The 19,909-nt window shown below is 33.8% G+C and overlaps 2 protein-coding genes and 1 long non-coding RNA gene across 3 annotated transcripts; all 3 read left to right on the top strand.

The window, feature by feature from the left end:
* Window positions 1–6,708: 6,708 nt before the first annotated feature.
* On the top strand, window positions 6,709–12,297 carry LOC102622764 (uncharacterized protein At5g02240). Its single transcript, XM_006480778.3, has 7 exons — window positions 6,709–7,137; window positions 8,277–8,548; window positions 8,644–8,680; window positions 8,783–8,880; window positions 9,079–9,140; window positions 11,714–11,837; window positions 11,958–12,297. Exons 1-7 carry the CDS (start codon window positions 6,855–6,857, stop codon window positions 12,075–12,077), a joined length of 996 nt encoding a protein of 331 aa, XP_006480841.1. The 5' UTR covers window positions 6,709–6,854; the 3' UTR covers window positions 12,078–12,297.
* LOC127903026 (uncharacterized) lies at window positions 9,147–10,425 on the top strand. The gene is made up of 2 exons (XR_008055781.1): window positions 9,147–9,406; window positions 9,464–10,425. It is a non-coding gene; the product is annotated as an uncharacterized LOC127903026 (long non-coding RNA).
* A 611-nt stretch (window positions 12,298–12,908) lies between the features above and the next one.
* LOC102622466 (UPF0161 protein At3g09310) lies at window positions 12,909–15,452 on the top strand. The gene is made up of 4 exons (XM_006480777.4): window positions 12,909–13,111; window positions 13,219–13,281; window positions 13,369–13,509; window positions 14,805–15,452. The coding sequence occupies exons 1-4, from the start codon at window positions 12,910–12,912 to the stop codon at window positions 15,173–15,175; spliced, it is 777 nt and encodes a 258-aa protein (XP_006480840.1). The 5' UTR covers window position 12,909; the 3' UTR covers window positions 15,176–15,452.
* Window positions 15,453–19,909: the final 4,457 nt, after the last annotated feature.

Below are 19,909 nucleotides of genomic sequence, written 5' to 3'. Positions count from 1 at the left end.
TTAAAATTATAGTTTGAATATTGAGAGTGGATCTTGTAACCTTAGCATATTTTTAAATTGATTTCGAGTGATTTCTTTTCTTGCAACTAATTTTCTTTATTTAACAAATTGACAATTATATTTTAAATTCTCTGTGGTTCGACCCCGGACTCACCGAGTTATATTATAACTAGACACTCTTATACTTGGGAGTAATACACTTTTTAGTCGTGTTATTTAAGTTATGTAACTACCAAAGTCATGTTTAAGTCTAGAATTAAGTTGTAAATAGCTATCTAACTTAAAAAACAATTTGGACTCAATACTTTATGAATTTATCCCAAAGAGAAATGAAATCACAACAAATAAAGAAAAGAACAAATAAAATCAATCAACAGTCATATGAACAAAACTCAGAAAAATAAAATCAATTAAAAATCATATGAACAAACCTAAAAAAAAAAATCAATTACAATAATATGAACAAAACATAGAAAAATAAAATCAATTAACAACTATATGAGCAAAAACCAAAAAAAAAAATCAATTTACAATCATATGAACAAAATAGACGAAGCAAAAGTTACCCAAATAAATGTCGCAGTAGTAGCACCAACAGCACCAGCTAAATCAGAAAAGAGACGAGCACCACCACCACACGAAGCCAAGATGCTGCAGCTGTAGCATCAGATTTCTCTCTGAACCTAGCAGCAGTCGTTGATGCTAAATTACAACAGCAATAGAGCATATATGCACCAGTAGTACCACACCGAGCCGAGACGTAGCAGTGGCAACTTTCTCTCTCAACACAACAGTCGATTCTGCTTGAAGAACAGTGACATGGAGAGAGGTGTGACGGTCAATTGTGGATGAAGAAGAAGAGTATTCACGGAGTGAGAGAGTGCAGATTTAAATCTGGATTATCAGAGGGTGGTTAAAGAAACATAGAATTTTGTTTTATAATTTATTTTGTAATATAATTTGTGATTAATTGAGAATGTGTTTAACATGTTCTTAGTCTTATACCTATAAATTAAAATATGAATTCTTTGTTTTATAATTTGTTTTGTGAATCTAATTGACCGAACAAGTATTTAATTTGTATTTCCAAAACAAAAATGAAAACAAGCTTATGAAAATGATACTGAACATGCCTTAAAAGAACATAAATGGAGGTAGCATTTTTATTTGGTGGAATCCACATCTACGATCAATGATTTACAACACTCCTTGGATTCACCATTTAATTATTAGATGTGCTTAATACTGCCTCGTTAAAACCTTGCTAGTAAAACCCAGTAGAACAAAACCTAATTGAAAGAAAAAGAGTACAATGAACGTTAAAAAATGATTATATAATTCTTTTCTTCAAAATATGCTCCCCCTGATAATGTTGGTTGTGCTTTAAATTATGGTTCTTCTCTTATAAGATTGCGCTCCTCTTGAGAGTGCTCTTGCTGATGAGTACTTCTCTTGATGGCAACATGTATTAATCTAATAGTTTGTTGAAGCGACACATGTCGATACCATATATTATTTTCTCAAATGTAGATGTTGGTAAATCTTTTATAAATATGTCAGCTAAATTACTCGTTGAGCGTATCTGTTTGATATTAATCTTCTTACTTTGTTGAAACTCATGAGTATAGATGAATTTGGGCGAAATATGTTTTGATCTATCCCTTTTAATATATCCTTTAATAAGTTGAGCTAGACATGCAGTATTATCTTCATATATCACTATTAGGATATTTGAATATGAAGATATTCTACAAATACCTCAAATATGATGGATTACAGATCGTAACTATATGTATTCTCGACTAATTTCATGTATTGCAAGAATTTCAGAGTGATTAGAGGATGTTACAACAAAAGTCTGTTTTGTAGACTTCCAAGAAATTGTTATACCATTAAACATAAAAACATATTTGTTTGTGAATGAGCTTTATGTGGACAAAATAAATAACCTCCATCAGCATAACGAACAAGATCTAGATTTTTTTGTTAATTTATTAAAATAAAATAAAACTAAATCAATTGTTCTTCGATGATAACAAAAAATGTGTTTAACACTATTCAAGTGTCTTCTAGCTCGTTCGGAGTTGAATCTAGCTAACAAGTTAACAAAAAATGCTATGTCCAATCTGGTACATTGTGCTAAATACATTATAGCATCAATTGCATTTAGACATGATATTTTAAGACCAAATATCTATTCATCCTCCTTTTTAGGACGAAATAGATCTTGTTTAGGATCAAGATATCGAACCATCATTGAGGTACTTAGTGGGTAAGCTTTATCCATGTTAAAGCGTTTTAAAATTTTCTCAATATAAGTTGACTGATGGATAACGATGTCATTAGGTTTGTGCTTGGTTTGCAACTCGTGACAATAATTAGTTTTCCCAAATTTTTCATTTCAAATTCATTTTGCAAATAGTCAGCTGTGTTTTGGAGCTCTTTAGAGGGTTCTTATTAAATTCAAATCATCAACATAAACTATAGCAATAACAATACTAGATTATGATTGTTTTATAAAAACACATGGACAGATAGAATTATTAACATAACCCTCTTTTATCAAATATTCACTGAGGTGATTATACCACATGTGTCTAGATTGTTTTAATCCATACAAATCTTTTTATAGCTTTATTGAATATAAGCTATGATATGATGACTGACAAGATTTTGGCATTTTAAATAAGTTGTCACCACATATATGAGATGTATATCATGATTTTCTGATACAGTCAAACCAATTAAAAAATCAAAATGTAATTACATACGTTATTGGAGAATATGTCTCATTATAATCAATACCAAGTCTCTATGAAAAACCTTGCACAATAAGTCGTGCTTTATATTTTATGACATTTTCATTATGTTTCCATACAAACTCCCATTTGTACCCTATAAGTTTGACACCCTCAGGTGTTTACAATATAGGTCCAAATACTTCACGTTTGGCTAAAGAAGTCAACTTTACTTGGATTGCTTCTTTCCACTTAAACAAATCATGCATCAGTCTACATTCATCAATGGTTTGCAGATTATGATCATTTACAATGTCAGTGGCTATTGTAAATACAAATACATTATTGATGATAATTTCTTTATTTCCAACCACTTTTAGGGCTTGTGCCATATCTTGGGCATGTTCATTTTCAAGAGGTCTTTCAGTTTGTTTGGTCTCATCAAGGACTAAATGCCTATTCAATAGATTAACCTGTGTATAATCAACAGAAATCTTATTATTTCTATATTCAAGTGCCTTTTCAAGGCTTTGTTCTTCATGAAGAGTTTGCTATTGTTAGGGTTTTTAGTTTTTTCATAGACCATTTGCTCTTTTGAAGCAATTTTTTCTTTTAGATTTTTAATATTGTTTGCAATATAACCCTATTTAATTATTTCTCTTTTTCGTGGAACACTATTTTTTGAACCCATTGGTCTACCATGCTTCGGCGTGCCATATGCAATTCTTCAGCTGCACTTTTCATTAATTGTTTTTCAGGTATAATGACTTGACTAGGCACATTAGCAGTTGATATATATGCTTTCATTACTTTTACCACATCTGTAAATGTATCTAGTAATTGTTATGCAATTTATTACAAATGAACTATCCTATGCACTTCATTTTCACTTTAAGATGTGTATGGATATAAATGAGACAGACGGGTCACTTTCCACTAAAAGATCATGCCTAACCTCATGGATCTTTTTTCTTTCTCTCAATATAGGAAAATTTCTCTCATAACAATGACAATCCACAAATCATGCGGTAAATATATCACCCATAAATGGTTCCTGATATTTAATAATAGATGGTGAGTCAAATCCCATATAAATTCTCAATCGATATTGGGGTTTTATTTTAATAGATTGTAGGGGCGCAATCAGCAATTATACTACACAACCAAAAGTGCATAAATGAGATATATCTAGTTAATGTCCTAATATTAATTACAATGGGGAATATTCATAATAGGCAATAGGCCTCAAGTGGATCAATGCCACATTGTGCAAAATGGCATGTTCCCATGTTGAAATAGATAATTGACTTCGTAATAATAAAATTTTAGCAACCTATGGACGTTTCATGAGAGATTATACTAATCCATTCTGAGGATGCACATGTGGTATTGGGTGTTCTACATCAATCCCGATTGTCATGCAGTAATCATCAAATGTTTTTTAAGAAACTCACCAACATTATCTAAACGTATGGTCTTGATTGGATAATTTAGAAATTGTGCATGTAACATGATTATTTGTGCGAGCAATCTTGCAAATGCAACATTACGTGTAGATAATAAACAAACTTGTGACTATTGTGCAGATGCATCAATCAAAATCATAAAATATCAAAATAGACCACTTGGTGGGTGAATAAATCCATAAATATCTCCTTGAATCCTTTGTAAAAATGATTGAGATTCAGAATTAATTTTACTGGGTAATGGTCTAATTATTAATTTTCCTTGTGAACAGGCAGTATAATTATTCTCATTGGACAATAAAATTTTCAAATCTTTCAATGCGTGTCCAAAGAGTTTTCAATAATTGCACGCATTATTGTTGATCCTAGGTGACCAAGACAATGATGCCAAAGTATAAAAGATTTTGGATCATATAATTTATACCTTTAATGACTACATAACTTTCTGTTAATTTTATCGTTGTATAATATACGGCAGATAAGAGAATTAAAATCTTTTCTAATATTTGTTTATTTCCAAGCATATTAGAAGTAATGTATGGATATTCTACATTATTCTCATTCATTGTCTCTATATCAAAATTATTATGATGAATGTCTTTAAAACCAAGTATTTTTTTTTATTTAGGTGAATATAGAGCATTATAAATATCTAATTTAATTCCTTTCGTTAATATGATCATTGATCTTCTTGTACCTTTAATAAGATCTACTGAACTTGATATTGTATTCACACATGCTTTAATTAAATTTGAATTAGAAAAATACCTCTTGTTTCGAAGAATCGTATGTGTAGTTGCACTGTCAATCAAATAAATTTTTCCATCAAATATTTTATTGAAATCCATATCTAGAGTGAGGTCGTGCTGATAATGTGTTATAAATTTGAATGTAAAACTTTTTCAATTGGTACACCTCTTGGTACACATGTGGCATAACAATAAACATGTCAACAGAAGCAAGCTTGAGGCAATGGATAAGTTTGTTTCGAGGAGCTAAATGAATTGTAATGTTATTAGTGGAGAAAGAGCAATATATAGGCATTAGTGGAAGGAACACTTACATTTCTTAATAATATAAAAACATTAATGGAAAGACCACTTCCATTTGGTGGAATCCACATCCACAATCCACAATTTACAACACCCATTTTTTTATTTAACTCCTTCAAAAGAGGCTTAAGATACATTTTAAAAGAAAAAAAAATCATAACATAGGAGGGGCTTCAGTGGTTCAGCCCGTGATCCCAACTAAAACTGTCAAAATAGGTCGTCAGGTCATATCCGTGTCGTGTCAAATTTTGGTCAACCTAAAAACGGCTCATTCAATAATCATGTCAAAATATTAAGACCCAAACCTGACACTGAAAAATAAATAGGTTTTCTAAAATATCTATATATTTAACAAATGTTACACACACACACACACACTCTAAACTATTACACATTTACACTATTAAAGTTTTAATTATATATATGAAAATAATACTATATATTAATGTCATAAAATATATATGTGCACCAATATTTTACACATTTACACTATTAAGTTCTAAATCTGTATGCAATTTTATAAATAAAACACTTATATATGTTTATCATTCCAAAAAAATAAAAATAAAAAGAGAGAATTATGTCCAATATTTAAATTTTGATGATAAAAACTTAGAAATTAATTTAAAAAGAAAAATATAATCGTGTCATTGATCGGCTAAATGAGTTAAGAAATTTAATCATAACCCAACATGAAAAAAAATCATGTCGATTCGGACTCGACCCATTTAATAATTGTGTCAAATTTAATAGACTATACCCATTTATTTATATTATATTAGTATCAAATAATCGGATCGTGTCAAATTTTAGAATCTCTAGTCTCAACATGGTTACTAGGGAGGTCCACTGCAAATATAAGAAAAAAAATAATGGTCGGATTATTTTTCCTTTGTTAAAGAAAGGGGAGGCCAGCGGGTACGTGCTCTAGCATGTATTGTACCCCTAACGGGCTGAAACAAAAGGCCGCCTTATGGGCCTTAAGGAGGAAGGCCCACTCGAGATCGGGCTCGATCAGGAACCACTAGCAAGGGGTTAAAGCAATTGGGCTTTAATAGCAGTTTATAGACTTGGCCAACCGCAGAAGTCTGTAAAATTGAACAAAAATCAAATGAATTTCTTTAAATTCAACTCGATTACTTAAACGCCTAATTAGAGTCAATTTTGGCATCAAAATCTAATGCAACCAAATCCTTTTCTTTTTTTTTTTTGAATGGCTAATGCTACCAAATCAATTATACTAATCTTCAATCAAACGGTGTTAATCATTAATGACTGACGAGCTAATACTATTCCAAAAAAAAAAAAAAACCGAAGTAATACGAATATAATCAACTTTGAGTAGTCTTAATTAGTCAGATTATCAAAAACTGTGGAGCAGCGCGTGGTAAAAAATGGTGAGTGGAAAAAACTTACGACAAGAGATAAGGTGACATCAGAGAGAAGAGGATAAGAAAATCAATGTAACAACCAACCAACCAACCTGATTGATTAACGGCTACGAAGGAAAAAGGAGGGGCAGTTGCGCGTCGCTCGTCACAGTTTCGCTCCTGTGATTGACTGACGGCCGGATGGACAAGTAAGCTAATTCTTGATCAATGGCTACGCTTACACGCGTCACATTCATTTCCGCATCGTCACCATCAGGCAGCATTGGTCACTCTCGTAATAAATGCCGTCAGGTGGCGTCATCAATACCATTCCTCAACAGCCTTCCAGAATTTTCTTCTCACGCTTTCCGCGCTCGCTATTCTCCTTCTTCACTAACATCACTTCCGAGAACGAGATACCGAAGGAGTTGCGTCAGTAAAACCGAAGCAGTCAAAGTTTTATCGATGGCTAAGAGTACCGTTCTTGTCACCGGCGCTGGTGGTCGAACCGGTAATTTTTTACCTTTTTTTTGTTTTCTTAATTATGTGATTATCCAAATTAATTGTCATTTTTTAGCTTGCTATAAAATCCTATATCCCGTGATCATTTTTCGCTGGCGTCAGAGTGCGTAAGCTTTTCTTAATTCTAAATTTTAAAATCTGTTGAATACAATTGAGTTGATGGATTAGGAGCCTAATTGTTATGTTTAACAGTCTGTTTAGTACATCACTGCAAAACAGTGACTAAGCAAAACTGTTTCCGTAGTTGAAACTTAGCCAACATGAGCTTGTTAGTTACCTACTCAACAGTATGAGATTTTTTGTTTTTTTCCTTTTTCTTGATTTTGTGGTGAATTTTTGATGAGGTAAAATTACAATTAGGCTCTAAATACGCAGGCAGGTTACAGGCCTAGAATTGGTGCTGTTGGTTGAGATAAGCTTGTCAAAGTTGGTTGTTTGGTTTCCGTTTCATTGGTTGATCAGTTCAACTGGATCTGGATGCCATCTCTTTTTATGACTTATGATCTAGTTTTGTCTCCTCACACTGGTCTATTGTTGTGGCTTCCTTTGCATTTTTAGCTAGCTTGCTGATTTTGATGAATTCCCATTCACCAAAAGTAATTTTAATCCATTGGGTATGTACATTTTGCTCATTCCATAAAAGTGAAGTCAGTTTAAATGATTAACAAGCTTGTTACATGGTGAATTTTAAGGGATTGAGGAAAAAAAAAAAACTACATATTCTTGCAATTTTACATTTCTGTCAGATATCCAATTGGTGACATATGATTGCCTGATGCCTTTTTATTTATTAGATGGAATTGATTTCATTGTACCAAATGGCAAATGGACATTTGACAAACGACAATGCTTGAGTTTTGTTGTCTATCTGGGACTTTCTGTTAATTCACTAGATTATTGCGGTGTAGTAATCATCGATCTGTGTATATTCTCTGATTATAACATGAATACAAGTTTCACTAACATTTGAATTATTCTGGTATGACATATAGTTGCTTTCTCTGCAGAAATGAAAAGGATAAAGACATACATAGTTCCTTCTTGTCTTATGGATCATCAATTTATCATTTCTTCTTCTTTTCTCTTCATTTTTCTCTATTGACATCTTCCCATTGCGGACTTCGGCAGGTCAAATAGTTTATAAGAAATTAAAGGAGAGGTCAGAGCAATATGCTGCTAGAGGTTTGGTCAGAACTGAGGAGAGCAAGCAGAAAATTGGCGGAGCAGATGATCTTTTTATTGGTGACATAAGGGACTCTAATAGCATCATTCCTGCAATCCAAGGAATCGATGCTCTCATAATTCTCACAAGTGCAGTACCAAAGATGAAACCTGATTTTGATCCTGCCAAAGGTGGAAGGCCTGAGTTCTACTTTGAAGAGGGTGCATATCCTGAACAGGTAATATTTACGTGTATTCTTGTTTGAGAATTCTGACATTTATTTTTTTCTCCTTGTTTTCTTCCTTACTTTAATGAGATATTTTTGCTTCTTAGGTTGATTGGATTGGTCAGAAAAATCAAATTGATGCTGGTGAGTATCTACTTTCTTTCTTTTCATTAATTCAAAATACTTCGTTTTACTTTTTTTTCGCAAAATTAAATAGTAGATGAATTAAACAATTTTCATGAACAGCTAAGGCTGCTGGAGTGAAGCAAATTGTGTTGGTTGGATCGATGGGAGGAACAAATCTTAATCATCCCTTGAACAGTTTGGGCAATGGCAATATATTGGTTCGTAATCTTTTCTTATATATTTTTAGATTAATAACTTGTAGATATTTAGTCTATGTTTTGTTAGAGTCATTCCTTGTTTGTTGTATGAATCTATCTTTTAGTTTTTCCCCTTTGTTGTTATGCCTATCTTTCTTTTTCAGAGGGGGTAAACAATTTTCGAAGAGAACTGCTGTTTTAATTATGCTCTGTTTACAGGTTTGGAAAAGAAAGGCTGAGCAGTATTTGGCTGACTCTGGTATTCCATACACAATTATAAGGTATTCAAATTATAATTCATGTTTATTATCATAATAGCTTTATTTTTCAAGAAAATTAATGAAATTTGAAAAACGTGTGGAATGGGGAAAAAAACATATTTAGATAGAAAACTAGAAAAGTATAACTTCAATGTAATATTAAAACATTACTTAAAAATAGAAAAAAAACAACTATAATGTAATCATACAAATAGTTCTATGATTTTTCTTTTCTATTATTCTTGTGGGACCAAAAAATAGAAAGAATAATTTGTTTTGTTGATAAGGTGGGACCAATAAATTTTTGTGTTTTGCATTTGTGAATAATTTGTTTTGTTGATAAGGTGGGACCAATAAATTTTTGTGTTTTGCATTTGTAAAGAAAAAGTGAAAAAAAATGTATACTACTAATTTTCATATAAAAACAGAATTGATTCAAAAGTAAAGTCTACTGAACATGTTTAACTCTTTTTCGTGTTTGTCAAAGAAAACACTATTAGTAAAAAAACAAAAAAAACTGCTTCCCCCCTTCCCCTCTTTTGCCAATTGTTTTCAATTTTACAAAAAGAGAAAAAAGGTACAACTTGGTTGGGAAGCCTTATTTTTTACTAAGATTTTGTGTTCTATGAAAATGAGTTCTATTTGGTTTTCAATCTCTCTTACAAATGTGAAAAAGCACAATACTTGCTTTCTCTCTTAAACTGCAGCTTGAGTGTAGGTCCCACATTCTATTTTGCAAATATTATATGTAAAATTTCAAATATTTAAATCTCACATGTCGTAAGAAAAAGATATTTTTTTTAAATTTTTTTGGTACAAGTAGAAGAAAAATGAAAAATAGTTTTCCATACAACTTTTTACTACATAATCTAATTTAATTTATGGACTTAATGTATTCTTAGAGAATCACCCAGTTGATTGATCTCTGCATATGGTTCAATTCCATAGGAATAATTAAGTCTGCTCTTCCATCTCTTTGTTGATCCTTTTATAGTATTTCTCTTTCAAAAATTTCTTACAGAGAAGAGAACAAGCATTGTAAACTTAAAAGAAGAAAAAGAAAATTATTTCTTTTAGACCATTTGGGTGGATGAATTTGCTTGTTGTTCCACATTACTCTATCAATTTAACTTTTTGATAAACCCTTTTAGTTACAGATTGACAATTTGTTAAAGCTCTTAAAATATGATAAATTCTTATGATGTTTAGTCAATTAGGCTGAGGAAAATGATGGTTCATCTGTGGGACGATTATTAATTTTCTTTTCTTTTCTCATTATTTTTAATCTATTTGATACCAACTTTAACTGTGAGGCACTGTTTCATCAAAATAATAAGATTAGTTGTATCTGCCAAACTTGGCAATGTCTATTTGTCCTCTTTTTAAGAGGACTGGAAGTGTTGAATCTTGAAGCATTATTTACTATTTATTTATCATCACATAACAACATTTTTTATTTCCTTTTCTCTATGCACATTTGTGATTCTTCTACCACAAATTTTTTTTCTCTTCGGTCTGAGAAAGAAAAAAACATTTTGAAGAAAGATAACATAAAACAACGGACTGAGGTTGAGAGGAAAGAAAAATTGAAGAGAGTACTAAGTATAATTAGTGGGGTCCATTAATGAAAAAAAAAAAAAATCCATTTCATCCTTCAACCTTGAATCAAGCTTTAATATGATAGTTAGAATTTTGTGTCAAATCGTTATGCATGGGCAAGAAAAAAAGAAAAAGAAAAAGTTGACTGCTGTATCTGCCCTGTCCCTTTTATATATAGTGAGCAATTTCGCCCAACATATGGTGAGCAAACAGGCACGTACCATAATTCTGTGACTTGCTATTAATAGTGTTGAAGTGTACCATAATTCTGTGACTTGCTACTAATAGTGTTGAAGTTGTGGATTAACTTGATAACACTATGTAATAGTGTCGCTCACCATAATGTGAGCAATGTTACCCACTAGATCATTACTCATTCTTAATCCTAAATTTTTTCTAAGCAAAAGTCCAGTACAATTATCACGAAGTGGTGGATATCCAAGGAGTGTGTTGTGAAGTGTATCTCCACCTTGAGAATCGGGTTGGGTAATAGACGCCAATCAATTTGGAGGGTGTAACACACACACATCAACCTAGTTGTCTTCAAACAAAAGTTTTGAAACAACGCCTCACAATTCCATTATTCTGTTTTTTGATTCAAACAATAGTTTCTAAACTCAAATGGCTTCTTCGATATACAAATCATCATATATTTCTTGAAAGTTTTGGGTAAGAAAAGATCATTTGATGATCCCTCCTCCCAATTTGGTGCATTTGATGTGCAAAAGGCTACTGTAAATATGTAATAAATTGCTCTCAGTTACTCTCTCTCTCTCTCTCTCTCTCTCTCTCACTCACACACACACACACAGAGGCAGGCTCGCATAGATTTGAGACATGAGATGCATCCCAGGGTAGATTAGCTCAGGTTGACCTCAAATTGAAACCAATGCAAGGGTGGTGATTTTGGCAAGCTATTGAAGTAACATGTTGCTCATTGTAAGTTATTAGTTATTTAATTTTAGACCTCTGAGACTCTTCTGTTTATTGTCTAGGGCCGGAGGCCTTCAGGATAAAGAAGGTGGTATCCGAGAATTGCTTGTCGGTAAGGATGATGAACTTCTTCAGACAGAAACAAGGACAATTGCCAGGGCCGATGTTGCCGAAGTCTGCATTCAGGTATGAACATAAGAATTGTGCTAATGCAAGAATGCACATTAATTTATTTCAAGATAATCTCAATCTTTTTAGAGTAATGTGAGTGGTTATTTACATGCGCTTTTTGTTCTCCCTCAACAGGCACTACAGTTTGAGGAGGCCAAATTTAAGGCATTTGATCTGGCCTCAAAGCCTGAGGGAACTGGCACACCCACAAAGGATTTTAAAGCTCTCTTTTCTCAAATTACTACTCGTTTCTGAGTCTCAGTCGCCATTCTCCTCCTGAGTTTTTATGTTAGAAAACTGTAATGCCTTGTATTAAAAAGGGGAATGAATAAATGAATGCCGAAGATTTCTAAAAGCTGGTGTAAAACAATTTTATGCGAAAGATATTCTCCGCACTTGCATTGGATAGTTGTCTATTGGTATTGGAACTTTTCACATGGATGAATAGAGTGGATTCGGTGCTTTTGATTTTCAAGCTTCTCCTAAGGTAAGATCAAATATAAAATATATTAAGCGCTGAAAAAGGACTTCTCTCTCTCTCTTTTTTTTTAATTTTTTAAATAGTTCAAGTTCCCACAAAAGTATTGAGGGGGCTAAATGTTCTTAATATTTATAAATTTTTTTTTATTGCGAAATGCGAGTGGAGTATAAAAGTGAGAGGTTATTTGTCTGGATATGTATTTTATAGAATTTAATATAATAATATAAGTCTCAATTATGTATACTTGATTGTAAATATTAACATAATATATCTGTTATAATAATAATAATTATTAATATTTGTATAATATAGTAATTTAATGTATAATTAATATTAAAAAAAAAATTACTTCACTCATTAAAATTCGAATCCGTGACTGGAGACTAAAACGACTGTTAGAGCGATATCTCAACGTCACACATTAGTTTGATTTGATACTCGGGTGCTCACTTCTTTTGAATTTTTGTTTTGCAGTTGTCTCTAAGTTACGTAAGCGCCGTCGTTTCATCCAACTTTAAAAAAAAAAAAAAAAAAAAAAAAACTCTAAATCAGTAAATCGCAAAGTGAGCGCGCAAATGAGCTCAACAGAAGACTTGGACAGTTGAAATGGCGGTTTCACTTAACTGCCATAACAAACCCTTGTCCACCTCGCTTCATTTCCAGAACCCTAATTTCAGTTCATCCAAATATCACCGTAAAAACCAAAACCATATTTCCGCTTTTCGCCTTCCCGCGAAAACCAAAACGCACCGTATCGTAACCGTCCGTGGATTGGGCACTGACTCGGATCCGAACACTCCGCAAGAAGGTCTGAGGTCCCCCTCACTCTCTCTTCTCTCGACAGAAAAAAAGGAAAAAATTCAATATTTTAACTTCTTGACTCTGAAATTTGATGGGTTTTGGATTTTTAATTAGATGATAAAGAGGTCAATAGTTTGGGAGTCAGAGCTGCACTATCTATGCTGAGCTTTTACAAAAGTAAGTCCCTTTCGCTTTTTATCTTGTTAATTTTTGAATTTTTGGTGAATTCTATCAAATCATTGAAATGGGTATTGGTGAAAACAGGGGAAATCTCGCCACTGATGCCGAGGAGTTGTAGATATGTGCCAACATGTAGTGAGTACTCAATGCAAGCGTACAAGAAATATGGAGTTGTAAAGGGCACTGTCTTGACTGCTTGGCGTCTCTGTCGCTGCAATCCTCTTGGTAATTCAGTTGCTTTATTCTCCTTTTTGAAATTCATTTTTGGAACCCTTTTGTCCGTTGTTTACGTTGGTTGGTTTAGAATAATAGCTTCTTGGATTGAACTTTTTGATAACAAATAAGAAATAGCAAAATAGGTCATATTCAAAACCATCTAACTCTTTCTTTAGTCTAACTCATAAGTACTATCATTTTGTTTGTGTTTGTGCATTTGTGTCTCTTTATGTTTGGCCTAGGTTTAAAATTCAGCAGTTCCAAGATTCTGTCAACTTTACACTTGGAATTGCTTATTGGATTCATAAAAGAGACAAATTCATGATATAGTCTACATCAATGCTCTAAACACGGTACAAGAGTGTTGCTTCTAGGGGTTTTAGCTTGCTTCTTAATTTCTTGTTAAATCTATCATGGAAAAAAGCATTAATAACAAAGTGAAAATACATGAGGTTACGAGAATCACTCCTTTCTTCAGCTCAACCACTGAGTTTTCTTTCCCTCTAACTTTATTTGATACATATTGGTTCAAGTTTCATCCTATAGAACGCCTCTTCTTCTGTCAGGTCACTGATTTAACGGCTGATTTTTTCCACTCAGTAATTTTCCCCAAGCTTAAGCACTTTCTTTCTATTACTCTTCTTCACTGTCTTCCTCTTGCCGATAGTCTCATGTGGCCCTTAGATGCCGCAAAACCAGCCATCTACTACTTCCCAAAGACGGTGTTTCAGTCACTGTTGCTGAGTCTAACACCGACTTCAATTATCTCTGTGGAAATGCAATTCATGAAGCTGTTGAATTTCTTCCTTTGACACCCTTGACATCCCAGTTGTCAACCTCTGACGATAAAGCAGCGGTAATTGCTATCCAAATAACAATGTTTCCAAATGAAGGGTTTTGCATTGGCATTTCAACTCACCATATTATATTCGATGGAAGAAGTTCAGTAATGTTTATGAAGTCTTGGGCTTCTTAATGCAAACAAGATGAAGAAAACCCCTCTTTATCACCAGAACTTACTCCATCGTTTGACCGGACTGTCATCAGAGATCCAACGGGGATTGACATGGTGTTCATTAACAATTGGTTAGCTTTTACTGTGTCAGATACCAATCCCAACAAACGAAGCTTGAAGAGTTTGCCAAGCTTTGTCGATTTGGACAATTTGGTTCAAGCTACATTTGTGTTGACATGTGAAGATATTAAGGAACTTAGGGATAACATATTGTCTGTTTTGGATAAGGTTAATGGAAATGAAGTGAAAAAATTCGACAAACTACATTTATCAACTTTTGTGCTTACAGGTGCTTATGTATACTCTTGCATGGTTAAAGCCAAAGGAGCAGAAAACAATAGAGATGTTTTGTTTGGGTTCACAGCAGATTATAGGAAGTGTTTGGATCTCCCAATCCCAATGAATTATTTCGGTAATTGTGTTGGGACTCGTGCCATGGTTGCAAAAACTAGAGATTTCATGGAGGAAACTGGAGTTTTATTTGTTGCAGAGAAGTTAAGTGATATGATCAAAGAGTTAGAGGATGGATTAACTCTAGAAGGATTTGAGGAAAAGCTTGTGAAGTTAATGCCCATGATGAAATCAGTAGCACAAGGAGCACAGGGGCTTGGGGTTATTGGCTCCAACCGCTTTGATGCTTACAAATCTGATTTTGGGTGAGGAAGGCCAGAGAAGGTGGAAATTTTGACAGTATTCAGCGCAGGATCTATCTCTTTGGTGGAGAGTAGAGATGGTCCTGGGGTTGTCGAGATTGATTTGGTCTTAGAGAAGCAAGAGTTGGATATTTTTGCTTCTTTATTTGAGCAGGAGCTAAAAGAGCTTATTTAAGTTAGAAAGCTATTTTTAGTAGCCAGATTGCGAGTCTATAAACATTTGAACTACTGGTTGGTATTTTTGGCGTGAGTTTTGTATGTTATAAAAGACCTACTTTCTTTGATGATGTAAGACACCCCTTCAGATACACATAATTAGGCTCCCAATGTCAGAGTTATTAAGCATATAATGTCATTTTGAAGCTTTCGACAAGATCCAAAAAACTCTTATTTTCTCATCATACTTATTAAGTTTCATCTAGAACTTTTGTTCTCAATCTCTTTTGCTTTCATTTTGCCATTCAATTAAAACCAAAGACATCAAGTTTTGTGCTTCTAGTTCTTAATGGTCCATAATTAATATCCTCCATATGGTTTTTTCAGGTGCTCTTTGTTGACTTGAGTATTTTTCTTTTTGTGTGTGGTTAGGAGATCCATCAGATTTTGAACTGTTCATTCCCTTGAAGCTTAAAAGTATTCAACTCCCAATAAAACTCTTAACATCTGTCGTTTTTTCATTTTTTAATTATTTATTAAACACAGACTACTATCATATAATGAATCACACCATGATCTATAGAACTAAGGACATTTATGTTCATTCCCAATGGTTTCTCTGAATGTGATGTATATCTCCTCTTTTACCTTAACCTGGTATTCCTTTCTCTTCCCACATTATTTATTCCTTTTACCCTAAGAAAAATTTTATTTTGTGGTGAGCTAAGAGAATATTTCAATAAAATTTCAAACTTGTCCCTTTTCTAACTTGTTGGCTAGAGCAAGCCAATAACTAGAGGGCCATATGTCAATAAAGAAGAAAGAAGTACAATTTAGTGGTGTAATGAGGTTGGATGTTGCAAATAATGAACTAAATATTGCTCTAGATTATGCTAGCGTGCGTTTTTTTTTTTTTTTAATATGATATTTTTGAATTAGCCTGAGATCGCAATAGACTTGAATGTCTAAATATGGAAAAACATGTTTTTCTTTTTAAGATTTAAATATAAGTGTTAAGTTGTTTGTCTTTCTAAAATTAAAAATAAAAAGGAGAAATCTAGAAACCAATTCTTACACATCTTTGCCCTTATGAATTTTAACAATTATACTGAATGGATAGCTCTTTCTAGCCAAGGTTGACGTTTTTTTCCAATTCCTTACTATATGAGCTTTTCCAGATTACTTCTGAAATAATTCATTTTTCTTTAGGTGGGTCCGGATTTGATCCTCCTCGATGGTTTGATGAGGAAAGTCCACCTGAAGTATGACAGCATATAGTCTAATAGCTGCCAAGCAAAATGGTACTTTTCAGAGTCTTGAGGCTAAAGGTTCAGAGAACAATTGCTTATTTGGCCAAGTAAGCGGTAGGCATGCGGATAAAGTACTTACTTTGCATTGATTCTTTTTTCAGTCTGTGTCCCAAGATTGTAAATTACACTTTCATACTCAAGAATACAATGTAGAGTCCCTGCTTAATTATGAGTTTTTCTTAATATACAATTATATAGTGGTTTACTATTAGATTTTATGTGTTAATTTTCAAGGCTTTTGGCTAGAACAGTTACAGTTTGCTGGGCTCTCAGTCTTTTGTTTTGCAAATTTATGAAAACTTCAATCCGGATCCCTGAAGCCTTGACAGCTAGGTAGAAAATAGTTATTAATGTAATTAGCCACAGTCTTCTTTATTCGCTGACGTCAGAGAATTAGTATGTTGTTGTCACAGACTTGAGCTTTAAAGGAATTACTAGATTTGTAAATCGAAATACCAAGATATAGTGAGAAACTAGACTCGGTGGTGTCTGATTTCTGAACTGATGTTTGGTCCTCTGAAAGATCTCTCTTTTATATAGTGGTTCTTGTCTATGTATTCTGTTCAGAATATGGTTGAATCAGAGTTTTCATTTGTATTTATAGCCAAAAAAAGAAAGAATAACTTTTCATATGGAACAGCTCTTGCCATGGAACTTGTATACCAGAGGCTAAACAACTTAGACAAATATTTATCTACCAAATATTCTCGAGAACTTGTTGAGAAAAGGGAACTTCCAGAAGTGTTGTTGACCTTCATGCCTAAATTATCGTTCTTTCCTTTGTATCTTCTTTATATTCATGTAAACTCTGTTCTTGTTTTCGCTTACCTTAAGTTTTATACTTGTTGTACAAAATGTGTAAAAGCCAACAAAGGAATGCGCATGAATAGTGAAGTTGAAAAGTCATGCTTCCCAATAGTAGGGAGCAGGAGTCATACTCCCCAAGAGCGGGAACCAATAGAAACCGTGCTCCCCAAGAATGAGGACTAACAGCCATGCTCCTAAAAAATGGAGACTAGGAGCCATGCTCCTCAAGAGTGGGTACCATAGTCATACTTCCGAAGAGTGAGGACTAGAGATTGTGCTCTATCAAGTGTAGGGACTAAAATTAGAATGAGGACTAACAGCCATGCTCCTCAAAAGTGGAGACTAGGAGCCATGCTCCTCAAGAGTGGGTACCACAGTCATACTTCCGAAGAGTGAGGACTAGAGATTGTGCTCTACCAAGTGTAGAGACTAGAATTCATGTGCTCTAAGAGTAGAGAATAACAAAATAAGTCATGGACCATAAGCTCATGGGGACCGAGTCTATGGTCCCATGAGCTTATGATTTATAACTTATTTTGCTATTCCCTATTCTCGAGATGTATGAATTCTGGTCTTCACACTTGGTGGAGCACGATCTTTGGTCCCCACTCTTAAAAAGCATGGCTCCTGCTAAACACTCTTGGGGAGCATGGTTACTGGTTTCTACTCTTGGGAAGTATGGTTGCTGGTCCCTATTCTTAGTTGTTGGTCTCCATTCTAGGGGAGGGTGACTCCTGCTCCCCACTCTTAGGGGGCATGGCTTCTACTCCCTACTCTTGGGGAGCATGGCTTCTGTCGGTCCCCACTCTTGGAAAGTATGGTTTCTACTGGTCTCCATTCCTGGGGAGTATGGCTTCTGCTCCCCATTCTTGTTGAGCATGACTATTCAACTTCATCATTTCCACACACTCCTTTGTTGACTTTTTACACATTTTGTACAACAGCTGCTCCCCAACTCTTAATTTCTATTTCTACTAGAATCAAAAGCATAAGAGCTCAAGTCATTTCTTTCTTTATGCCTTCTATATAAACTATCTTTTACACCATTTGTCGGCATTGTTGAGTTTACATCTCTTTGGCTTTCACTTTCCCTGATGAGTATATTTTGTTTTTCTTTTAAAATTTTCAATGTCTTCAAATTATAAGGATAATGCGAACTCATTCTACCATGACTACTCTGATGATAATTATTATCCTGTATCAACCGACCAACCACCTCTTATTGTAAATTTTACTCCCGCATTATATCCCTGCTAACCAAACTAACTTCTAGTCTAACTCTGATTGGTCCATCGATAAGGTAGGGAATAGGATATTTGAAAAATTCATCTCATCCCTTTGAGTCAAATATGAGATCCTAAATTCAATTGAATTTAAAAAAGTACAAACTAGTGAGCTTACCAGTCAGCCTCCTTCTAGGGCTATTGTTTTTCACCCTGACTTTTTTTGATATGGCGTTTGGTTACCATTACACCCTTTTTTGAGGTACATATTTATATGTCTCAACTTTGCTCTGACACAGTTTTGTCCCAATGTTTGGTGCATCATGATTGCTATGTGTGTTGCATGAAAATTAAGAGGCTAGTTTTGAGGTACAATTTATTTGCCTCAACTATGCTCTTAACACAGTTTTGTCCCAATGTTTGGTGCATTATGATTGCTATGTGTGTTGCATGAAAATTAAGAGGGTTCTCTAGGCCTGCATTTAGTCAATTTCGGTGAGTTTACCAACTAATGAGCCTTTCATGTGGTAAAAGATCTTCTTTCATGCAGTTTTAGGTTTTTGGTGCAACCCTTGAACAATTGCAACTGCGTGGGAGGATGATCCCACAGCTTGAGGTGATGATTCTAGAGCTTGAAAGGATGGCTTATTCCTGAGTTTTCTACTGATCTTTGAGGCTGAATACTTGTCTATTTTCTTCTTTTTCCTAACAATGTCGTCTCCCGAAGGCATAGTTAAAAAAAAAAAAAAAAGTAAAATGTTACAATATTTATGTAGCATAAAAATTGTTATTCTTGAAGAGAAGCTCACCTGCTAGTGGAATAATAGCAGAAGCAGGAAGTCCCAAGTAGTTAGAAAGCCTATTTGAGAAAGATATTTTTAGAACCACAAGTTTTTCAGGGTCTTTAAATCTTCGTCGATCTAACCTTGCTCAGCAAGATCGATAGAGGCATAGCTCTATGACACTATTATAAAGAACATTAAGCACATAGAGTAAAAAAAACATATTCTGCAAAGATTTCCTATGAAGTTACTTGGGGTGAAAAAGTTAATTGGAACTCGATACGTAGGATACATGTCACGAAAATTCATTAACTCTCAATCCCCAAAGACAAAAAGCCAAGAATCCTTCTAGGAGCCATCTCGTTGAAATTGACTAAATGTAGAGCATAGGAAACCTCTTAATTTCTATGCGACATACACGCCAATTATGGTGTACCAAACATTGGGGTAAAGCTGTGCCGGA

The sequence above is a fragment of the Citrus sinensis genome, chromosome 6 (assembly GCF_022201045.2).
Source record: "Citrus sinensis cultivar Valencia sweet orange chromosome 6, DVS_A1.0, whole genome shotgun sequence".
In the NCBI taxonomy this organism is placed as follows: Eukaryota; Viridiplantae; Streptophyta; class Magnoliopsida; order Sapindales; family Rutaceae; genus Citrus; species Citrus sinensis.
This window is presented reverse-complemented; position numbering and strand designations above follow the sequence as displayed.